The following is an 11,122-nucleotide window of genomic DNA, read 5'->3' as shown; positions in this document are numbered from 1 at the left end:
TCTCCTTAACAACACCCATAATTGTGTCACTTTTTCTAACACTCATGGTGAGTGCCATGATCTGGCATCCTGTACTCCTGTAGTTCTTGTCTTCTTCTGGATAACTCACCTTATCTTCCCCAAATCCATTAAAGTAAGCAAATGAGTTCTTATTCTGTGCAATGTATTTTTTTGGTGACAAAACATACAACAGAGGAATATGAGTTGCTTTGTAACCGAAATTGTTTCCAACTGCTTATATTAGCCCTTGTCTAGTTTTCTGATATTTGAATTGCTTGTGATTTTGCCAACATCAGCGCTTTTTGTCCTAAGTAAAAGTTCCCCTTTCAGGTAGCATGAAAGCTATCATAGCTGACAGAGGCAATGGATGAAGCCAATCACTGTGGTCTCTGAGTTTGTGTTCCTCAGACTGTCTGATTCATGGAAGATCCAACTCCTCCTCTTCCTCTTTTCCTCAGTGTTCTATGTGTCAAGACCTATGGGAAACCTGTTCATTGTGCTAACCGTGACCTCTGACCCTCGTTTACAGTCCCCTATGTACTTCTTGCTGCCCAATATTCCATCATTGATTTGGTATTTTGCTCCTCCACAGTTCCCAAGATGATTTATGACCTTTTCAGGAAGAACAAAACCATCTCTTTTTGGGGCTGTGTAACTCAGATCTTCTTTATCCACTCAGCAGGGGGCACTGAGATTGTGCTGCTCATAGCCCTGGCTTTTGACCGATATGTGGCTATATGTAAGCCTCTCCACTACCTGACCATCATGAGCCCACAAAGGTGCATTTTGTTTTTAGTCATTTCCTGGATTATAGGTACTATTCACTCAGTGATTCAGTTGGCTTTTGTTGTAGACCTGCCTTTCTGTGGCCCTAATAAATTAGATAGTTTCTTTTGTAATCTTCCTCGATTTATCAAACTGGCTTGCATAGAGACCTACACATTGGGATTCATGGTTACGGCCAATAGTGGATTTATTTCTCTGGCTTCCTTTTTAATTCTCATAATCTCTTACATCTTTATTTTGGTGACTGTTCAGAAAAAATCTTCAGGTGGTATATTCAAGGCTCTCTCTACACTGTCAGCTCATGTCATTGTGGTGATTTTGTTCTCTGGGCCATTAATCTTTTTCTATATTTTTCCATTTTCCACATCACATCTGGATAAATTTCTTGCCATCTTTGATGCAATTATCACTCCTGTTTTGAATCCAGTTATCTATACTTTTAGGAATAAAGAGATGAAGGTGGCAATGAGAAGACTATGCTCTCAATTTAAATATATTTATATTATAAATATATAAATATATTATATTTATAATATTAATATATTTATATTATACAAAAAGGCAGATTATACTAGGATTTTAGACAGAAATGTGCTAAGTAAGCTATATTTACTTTAACTGGAATATCACCTTCTACTAACATTTGTTGTGTCTTTTTTTTCTTCCCAAATTGAATCGTGATACCAATCTCTCGACTACTTACATAAGAAATTTAAACATTAAAGAGTGCGGCTACTTTATCTCACCAACATCTTACCATATATAGGCAAGAATTAACCCATGTGTTAAGGGAAGAACCTGATGGGAGGTGATTGGATTATGAGAACAACCTGTTTTCCCCCTTGCTGTTCTCGTGATCGTGAGTGAGTCTCACGAGGTCTGATGGTTTTATAAGCTACTGGCGTTTCCCCTGCTTGTGCTTACTCCTTCCTGCTGTCTCATGAAGGAAGTGCTTGCTTCTGCTTTGTCTTCCATCATGATTGTAAGTTTCCTGAGGCCTTGCCAGCCATGCAGAACTGTGAGTCAATTAAATCTCTTTCCTTTATAAATTATCCAGTCATGGGTATTTCTTTATAGCAGTGTAGAACAAACTAATACAGCAGGCAAACCAGAATAGAGTCACTTGTGCTAGATGCCATGTAATCAAATTGAACTTCAAAATGAGTCACTTTTAAAACCCACCCCCAAAACCAACATTACAATTAGCCTGAGTCAGTAAAATATTAAAATCTCTTCTGTTTTAAGTTTATAAGGGAAGTATCTTTGAAAAGGCCAATCCATTTTTTGTCTCTGATTCTGCTTTCTTTGGCCTTTTTCTGCCTGCAAGTCCAAGCTCTTCTGCTCAGCTCATTGGGAACACTTGCTCTATTTGATAGACTGAAGTATTGCCCAATTATAGAATCACCAATAAAAGCCAATTAGATCTTCAAATTGTAACTTTGTAATTTTGACAGTTATTAACTAGTTGTTTGGGGGGGAAAAGAACTTTAAGATAAAAATGTAGCATTTGTAAGAAGCAGCTTTCACTCCTAGAAAAGAGGAAATAAAGGAAAGAGGTTAGAACTACTAAGACTTAAATTAAAACAAAAAACTATTAAAGCTTAAAGAAAAACCTGTGCAGGAGAAACTCAAATACCTGAGTGGGGTGGATGCTGCCTGGCTGGTGCTAGTGTTTCTGAGCTTAGATGAGGGCCTATGGGTCAAAACACACCCTTGAGGAAGAGGCACCACTGGCTGGTGCAGGTGTTCCTGAGGAGGGTGTGATGAGCAGAGCTCCTGTAGCATCATAAAAACTAACTGGATTCAGCTGCTGCTTTGGAAAACAACCAAAGTTGCTGAGTTGATGAGTGTGTTTGGGTAATGCTGATAGGCACAGTAAGCAGAGAGAGGGGAAACAGGAAGAAGCAAGTCCCTTTTTCCACATCCAGTCTTGCAACTTCCCTCTAGTATCCCTAATGGTGAGTCAAAGCAAGGAAAAGCTAAAAAGAAAAAGTTGGCAGAGCCCCAGCTCCTGCATCATACAGAGTGTAGACAGATATGTTGGCACTGCAAGCACATGCAGTTACTTAGTAGGATCATAGAGTTTTTGAACTTTAAATTATAAATAATTTCAGCCCTTCCTCATTTTAAACTCTCAGCTACTAGAAAAGAAAATAAGCCCATGATGATAAAATGTGAAAGATCCAAATCTAGAACCTAGAACCCAGGCTGACAGACTCCTGGTCTTCTGCTGTTTTCTATCATTTTAGGTCACATTTCCTGAGTTGATAAATCTGGTATTCCATTGGACTGTTAATGTTTCACTTACATAAGATATTCACCTTGTATCTTGAGTGACTGTCAAATAGAGTTTCAACAAATGTTCAGACATAATTTTCACCTAATCTATTCAGTCCTTTACATTTCTTTTTCTAATCCTGTGGGTTATTTTAAAATAAGGTTTTTATTTTGGAATAACTTTAGTATTACAGAAAAGTTAAAGAGCTAGTCCAGACAGTGACCATATGCCCCTTACCAAGTTTCAGTTTCCCCTAATGTTATTACCTTACATTTCCATGGTGCATTTTCCAAAACTGAGAAGTCATCACTGGTATAATATGTTACTATGACCTAAACTCTAGATTTTATTCAAGTTTCACCGTTTTTTTCCATTAATGACTTATGTTTCAGAATCCAATCCTAGATGTCACATTACATTATGTCTCTTTTATTTTTAATGTTTTTTAATATCCTCTAAGATTTGTGACAATTTCTCAGTCTTACCTTGCTTTCATGGTGTCACAGCTTTGAGGAATACTGGTCAGATATTTTGTAGAATGTCCCTCAATTTGAGTTTGACATTTTTTATTATAGTTATACATGGGTTCTGTATTTTTTAAAATAATATCCAAAAGATGAAAAGATCTAATCACATGGTATTAGGGAATACATAATATCCACACAGCATCACTAGTGATGTTAAATTTGCTCATGGTTTATTATTTGATCTTGATAAAACAGAAGTGACTTCTTAGATATTACATATGGCATCTGCATTCTTTCTACTTAAGCCCCCTAGTTATCTATGGGATTGATTATGGTTCAATATAATTTTTCAATATATAACAGATTTTTCTTGGGGATATGATTGGGGTATAGATTTTCTTGGCATATAGATTTTCCTTGGGGTTTAGTTCAAATCCATCCCACCATGGTTGGATTGTAAAGGCAAGCTGTGTCATGATTGCTCCATGTTGTCTCTCTTGATCTTACTTTGATTCAGTTGCTTTTTCCTTCTATGCAGATGGAATTATTGGCCTCTCTTTTTGAGTTTCCTAGTCTTATGACTTCAGAACTGATTTCGTGTTTCATATCTCTAGTTATGGATAGTTTTCCCTAGGAGTTCTTACTGGAGTGTCTTTGGCAGTATAACTACCTTAGCCAACTTCTAGTGCTGCTATATCTCACCCTCTGGCCTAATTTTGTATGAGTGGGCATTTGAATATTTTGTCATGAATCTTTGATGTATAATAAGCGAAGGAGAAATAATTGCTAGCATAGCAACATGGATGAATTAATGACTGGTCTTTAAACCCAAAGCCTAGGGTTCAAGACTATGGAGAAGAACATGATCTTCGCGCCTACCTCTTGGATATTATTTCCAGGGTGGGAAATATTAATTAGATCAGTCATTTGCTTTATTTGTATTTTTTCTATGCCATGAAACAGTGATGAATAAAATAATGCTGACAAGTTCAAAGGGCTGATGCCTCATAATGCTTTAAAAGACATGATCATTGTCATTATTGATCTTCAGGGATACAATGTAGAGGATGTCTATGGCAGTGTTGGTTTTAGTATAGGGAAGGTATAATCTTCAAAATATGAAACTGCATTGATAAGAACAGATGCTGGCCACAGAGTTGGAGAAAGATCCCGGAGACTCCTGCTGTTCCAGGAATTAACTTTTAGTAGCTGATTCATAAGTAGTTCTGGGGAAGCAACTCGGAAGCAGATGGAACCTCAAAAGCCTTGTGACAGTGGCTATATTCTAACCAATGTGAAAGTATTTACAATTTTTAACAACTGGTATTACACCTGTGTCTCCTAGGTAAATATTAACAATATCAGTATGTGAGGGTTGGAGAAATTAAAAGCAAGGTCCAATACTTACATAATCCAGTCAGCAACCCTGAAAAACTTGGGGGTAATCTGCCTACTCAAAGGCAGAAAGCGGTGCATAGCCACCATGGAATGCTCTGCAGTATTTATTTATTTATTTATTTATTTTAATTTTTTATTGGATTATAGGTTTTGGGGTACATGAGCAGAGCATGCACGACAGTTGCGTAGGTACACACATGGCAGTGTGCTTTGCTTTTCTTCTCCCCTTCACCCACATTTGGCATTTCTCCCCAGGCTATCCCTCCCCACCTCCCCCTCCCACTGGCCCTCCCCTTTTCCCGCCAATAGACCCCAATGTTTAGTACTCCCCTTTCTGTGTCCATGTGTTCTCATTTTTCATCACCCACCTATGAGTGAGAATATGCGGTGTTTCATTTTCTGTTCTTGTGTCAGTTTGCTGAGGATGATGTTTTCCAGATTCATCCATGTCCCTACAAACGACACGAACTCATCATTTCTGATTGCTGCATAATATTCCATGGTGTATATGTGCCACATTTTTCCAATCCAGTCTATTATCAATGGGCATTTGGGTTGATTCCAGGTCTTTGCTATTGTAAACAGTGCTGCAATGAACATTCGTGTACATGTGTCCTTATAGTAGAACGATTTATAGTCTTTTGGATATATACCCAGTAATGGGATTGCTGGGTCGAATGGAATTTCTATTTCTAAGGCCTTGAGGAATCGCCACACTGTCTTCCACAATGGTTGAACTAATTTACACTCCCACCAACAGTGTAAAAGTGTTCCTTTTTCTCCACATCCTCTCCAGCATCTGTTGTCTCCAGATTTTTTAATGATCGCCATTCTAACTGGCGTGAGATGGTATCTCAATGTGGTTTTGATTTGCATCTCTCTGATGACAAGTGACGATGAGCATTTTTTCATATGATTGTTGGCCTCATATATGTCTTCTTTCGTAAAGTATCTGTTCATATCCTTTGCCCACTTTTGAATGGGCTTGTTTGTTTTTTTTCTGTAAATCTGCTTGAGTTGTTTGTAAATTCTGGATATCAGCCCTTTGTCAAACGGGTAGACTGCGAAAATTTTTTCCCATTCTGTTGGTTGCCGATCCACTCTAGTGACTGTTTCTTTTGCCGTGCAGAAGCTGTGGAGTTTCATTAGGTCCCATTTGTCTATTTTGGCTTTTGTTGCCAATGCTCTTGGTGTTTTGTTCATGAAGTCCTTGCCTACTCCTATGTCCTGGATAGTTTTGCCTAGATTTCCTTCTAGGGTTTTTATGGTGCCAGGTCTTATGTTTAAGTCTTTTATCCATCTGGAGTTAATTTTAGTGTAAGGTGTCAGGAAGGGGTCCAGTTTCTGCTTTCTGCACATGGCTATCCAGTTTTCCCAACACCATTTGTTAAACATGGAATCCTTTCCCCATTGCTTGTTTTTGTCAGGTTTATCAAAGATTGTATAGTTGTATGTATGTTGTGTTGCCTCCGGTGCCTCTGTTTTGTTCCATTGGTCTATATCTCTGTTTTGGTACCAGTACCATGCTGTTTTGATTACTGTAGCCTTGTAGTATAGTTTGAAATCCGGTAGTGTGATGCCCCCCGCTGTGTTCTTTTTGCTTAGAATTGACTTGGCTATGCGGGCTCTCTTTTGGTTCCATATGAAGTTCATGGTGGTTTTTTCCAGTTCTGTGAAGAAAGTCAATGGTAGCTTGATGGGGATAGCGTTGATTCTGTAAATTACTTTGGGCAGTATAGCCATTTTCACGATATTAATTCTTCCTAACCATGACCATGGAATGTTTCTCCATCTGTTTGTGTCCTCTCTGATTTCGTTGAGCAGTGGTTTGTAGTTCTCCTTGAAGAGGTCCCTTGCGTTCCTTGTGAGTTGTATTCCAAGGTATTTTATTCTTTTTGTAGCAATTGCGAATGGCAGTTCGCTCTTGATTTGGCTTTCTTTAAGTCTGTTATTGGTGTAGACGAATTTCTGTGATTTTTGCACATTGATTTTATATCCTGAGACTTTGCTGAAGTTGTTTATCAGTTTCAGGAGTTTTTGGGCTGAGGCGATGGGGTCTTCTAGGTATACTATCATGTCGTCTGCAAATAGAGACAATTTGGCTTCCACCTTTCCTATTTGAATACCCTTTATTTCTTTTTCTTGCCTGATTGCTCTGGCTAGAACTTCCAGTACTATATTGAATAGGAGTGGTGAGAGAGGGCATCCTTGTCTAGTACCAGATTTCAAAGGGAATGCTTCCAGTTTTTGCCCATTCAGTATGATATTGGCTGTTGGTTTGTCATAAATAGCTTTTATTACTTTGAGATACGTTCCATCGATACCGAGTTTATTGAGGGTTTTTAGCATAAAGGGCTGTTGAATTTTGTCAAATGCCTTCTCTGCATCAATTGAGATAATCATGTGGTTTTTGTTTTTGGTTCTGTTTCTGTGGTGAATTACGTTGATAGACTTGCGTATGTTGAACCAGCCTTGCATCCCTGGGATGAATCCTACTTGATCATGATGAATAAGTTTTTTGATTTGCTGTTGCAATCAGCTTGCCAATATTTTATTGAAGATTTTTGCATCTATGTTCATCATGGATATTGGCCTGAAGTTTTCTTTTCTCGTTGGGTCTCTGCCGGGTTTTGGTATCAGGATGATGTTGGTCTCATAAAATGATTTGGGAAGGATTCCCTCTTTTTGGATAGTTTGAAATAGTTTTAGAAGGAATGGTACCAGCTCCTCCTTGTGTGTCTGGTAGAATTCGGCTGTGAACCCCTCTGGACCTGGGCTTTTTTTGTGAGGTAGGCTCTTAATTGCTGCCTCAACTTCAGACCTTGTTATTGGTCTATTCATAGTTTCAGCTTCCTCCTGGTTTAGGCTTGGGAGGACACAGGAGTCCAGGAATTTATCCATTTCTTCCAGGTTTACTAGTTTATGTGCATAGAGTTGTTTGTAATATTCTCTGATGATGGTTTGAATTTCTGTGGAATCTGTGGTGATTTCCCCTTTATCATTTTTTATTGCATCTATTTGGTTGTTCTCTCTTTTCTTTTTAATCAATCTGGCTAGTGGTCTGTCTATTTTGTTGATCTTTTCAAAAAACCAGCTCTTGGATTTATTGATTTTTTGAAGGGTTTTTCGTGTCTCAATCTCCTTCAGCTCAGCTCTGATCTTAATAATTTCTTGTCTTCTGCTGGGTTTTGAGTTTTTTTGATCTTGCTCCTCTAGCTCTTTCAATTTTGACGATAGGGTGTCAATTTTGGATCTCTCCATTCTCCTCATATGGGCACTTATTGCTATATACTTTCCTCTAGAGACTGCTTTAAATGTGTCCCAGAGGTTCTGGCACGTTGTGTCTTCATTCTCATTGGTTTCGAAGAACTTCTTTATTTCTGCCTTCATTTCGTTGTTTACCCAGTCAACATTCAAGAGCCAGTTGTTCAGTTTCCATGAAGCTGTGCGGTTCTGGGTCGGTTTCTGAATTCTGAGTTCTAACTTGATTGCACTATGGTCTGAGAGGCTGTTTGTTATGATTTCAGTTGTTTTGCATTTGTTGAGCAGTGCTTTACTTCCAATTATGTGGTCAATTTTAGAGTAGGTGTGATGTGGTGCTGAGAAGAATGTGTATTCTGTGGATTTGGGCTGGAGAGTTCTGTAAATGTCCACCAGGTTTGCTTGCTCCAGGTCTGAGTTCAAGCCCTGGGTATCCTTGTTGATTTTCTGTCTGGTTGATCTGTCTAGTATTGACAGTGGAGTGTTAAAGTCTCCCACTATTATTGTGTGGGAGTCTAAGTCCTTCTGTAAGTCATTAAGAACTTGCCTTATGTATCTGGGTGCTCCTGTGTTGGGTCCATATATGTTTAGGATCGTTAGCTCTTCTTGTTGTATCGATCCTTTTACCTTTATGTAATGGCCTTCTTTGTCTCTTTTGATCTTTGTTGCTTTAAAGTCTATTTTATCAGAGATGAGAATTGCCACTCCTGCTTTTTTTTGCTTTCCATTAGCTTGGTAAATCTTCCTCCATCCCTTTATTTTGAGCCTTTGTGTATCCTTGCATGTGAGATGGGTTTCCTGGATACAGCACACTGATGGGTTTTGGATTTTTATCCAATTTGCCAGTCTGTGTCTTTTGATTGGTGCATTTAGTCCATTTACATTTAGGGTTAATATTGTTATGTGTGAATTTGATACTGCCATTTTGATTCTAAGTGGCTGTTTTGCCTGTTAGTTGTTGTAGATTCTTCATTATGTTGAAGCTCTTTAGCATTCAGTGTGATTTTGGAATGGCTGGTACTGATTGATCCTTTCTATGTGTAGTGCCTCTTTCAGGAGCTCTTGTAAAGCAGGCCTGGTGGTGACAAAATCTCTGAGTACTTGCTTGTTCGCAAAGGATTTTATTTTTCCTTCACTTCTGAAGCTCAGTTTGGCTGGATATGAAATTCTGGGTTGAAAGTTCTTTTCTTTAAGAATGTTGAATATTGGCCCCCACTCTCTTCTGGCTTGTAGTGTTTCTGCCGAGAGATCTGCTGTGAGTCTGATGGGCTTCCCTTTGTGGGTGACCCGACCTTTCTCTCTGGCTGCTCTTAGTATTCTCTCCTTTATTTCAACCCTGTTGAATCTGACGATTATGTGCCTTGGGGTTGCTCTTCTTGCGGAATATCTTTGTGGTGTTCTCTGTATTTCCTGCATTTGAGTGTTGGCTTGTCTTGCTAGGTGGGCGAAATTTTCCTGGATGATGTCCTGAAGAGTATTTTCCAGCTGGGATTCATTCTCTTCGTCCCCTTCTGGTACACCTATCAAACGTAGGTTAGGTCTTTTCACATAGTCCCACATTTCTTGGAGACTTTGTTCATTCCTTTTTGCGCTTTTTTCTCTGATCTTGGTTTCTCGTTTTATTTCATTGAGTTGGTCTTCGACTTCAGATATTCTTTCTTCTGCTTGGTCAATTCGGCTATTGAAACTTGCGTTTGCTTCGCGAAGTTCTCGTATTGTGTTTTTCAGCTCCTTTAATTCTTTCATATTCCTCTCTAAGGTATCCATTCTTGTTATCATTTCCTCGAATCTTTTTTCAAATCTTTTTTTAAGGTTCTTAGTTTCTTTGCATTGATTTAATACATGATCTTTTAGCTCACAAAAGTTTCTCATTATCCATCTTCTGAAGTCTAATTCCGTCATTTCGTCACAGTCATTCTCCATCCAGCTTTGTTCCCTTGCTGGTGAGGAGTTTTGGTCCTTTCTAGGAGGCGATGTGTTCTGGTTTCGGGTGTTTTCCTTCTTTTTGCGCTGGTTTCTTCCCATCTTTGTGGATTTGTCCGCTGGTCGTCTGCGTAGTTGCTGACTTTTTGTTTGGGTCTCTGAGTGGACACCCAGAATGTTGATGATGAAGTATTTCTGTTACTTGGTTTTCCTTCTACCAGTCTAGCCCCTTCGCTGTATAACTGTTGAGGTCCGCTCCAGACCCTGCTTGTCTGGGGTGCACCTCTAGTAGCCGTGGCACAGCAAGGGATGCTACCAGTTTCTTTTTCTGCTCTCTTTGTCCCAGGATGATGCCTGCCTAATGACAGTCTTTTGGATATAGAGGGGTCAGGGAGCTGCTTGAGGAGACAGTTTGTACTTTATAGGGGTTTAATTGCTGAGCTGTGCACTCTGTTGTTCATTCAGGGCTGTTAGGCTGCTATGTTTGATTCTGCTGCAACACAGCTCATTAAACAACCCTTTTTTTTTCTCAAATGCTCTGTGTTGAGGGGTTTGGGCTTTATTTTTGGATGTCCGATCAGGTGTCCTGCCCAGCTCAAAGGCAGACTAGCCACTGTTTGGCTGCTGAGGCTCCGCCCTGCTGTTGTGTGATTAGCCCTTTTCCTGCCGGCTCTGCTGTGGTCTCCGCCACGCCCTGCGGTGGAGTCTCTTTGTTGTAGCGTGTTGCCTCAGCAACGGCAGGCTGCGTCAGCAGTGGGCATGTATCTCAGTAGGGACGGGTTGCCTCGGCAACGGCTGGCTGTGTCAGCAGTGGGCGTGTATCTCAGTTGGGGCGGGTTGCCTCGGCAACGGCTGGCTGCCTCAGCAGTGGGCGTGTATATCAGTTGGGGTAGGTTGCCTCTGTAGTGGTGGACGCCCCTCCCCCACAGAGCGTCTCGGACCGTCTGCCCGGGATAGTTTGAAATCGCGGTTTTGTTCGTCCCACTGGGTATCCCAAGCGATCTGTCCC

General features: G+C 39.9%; 1 protein-coding gene across 1 annotated transcript; it reads left to right on the top strand.

Annotated features, from left to right (window-relative positions):
• Positions 1-363: 363 nt before the first annotated feature.
• Positions 364-1,302, top strand: LOC100399311 (olfactory receptor 4F6-like). Its single transcript, XM_008990401.5, is given in 3 exon segments — positions 364-380; positions 382-554; positions 557-1,302. Coding segments are annotated over 3 exon segments (936 nt in total).
• Positions 1,303-11,122: the final 9,820 nt, after the last annotated feature.

This window comes from Callithrix jacchus, chromosome 8, assembly GCF_049354715.1.
Source record: "Callithrix jacchus isolate 240 chromosome 8, calJac240_pri, whole genome shotgun sequence".
Classification (NCBI taxonomy): Eukaryota; Metazoa; Chordata; class Mammalia; order Primates; family Cebidae; genus Callithrix; species Callithrix jacchus.
The sequence above is the reverse complement of the archived record's forward strand: the minus strand, read 5'-3'. Positions and strand labels throughout refer to the sequence as shown.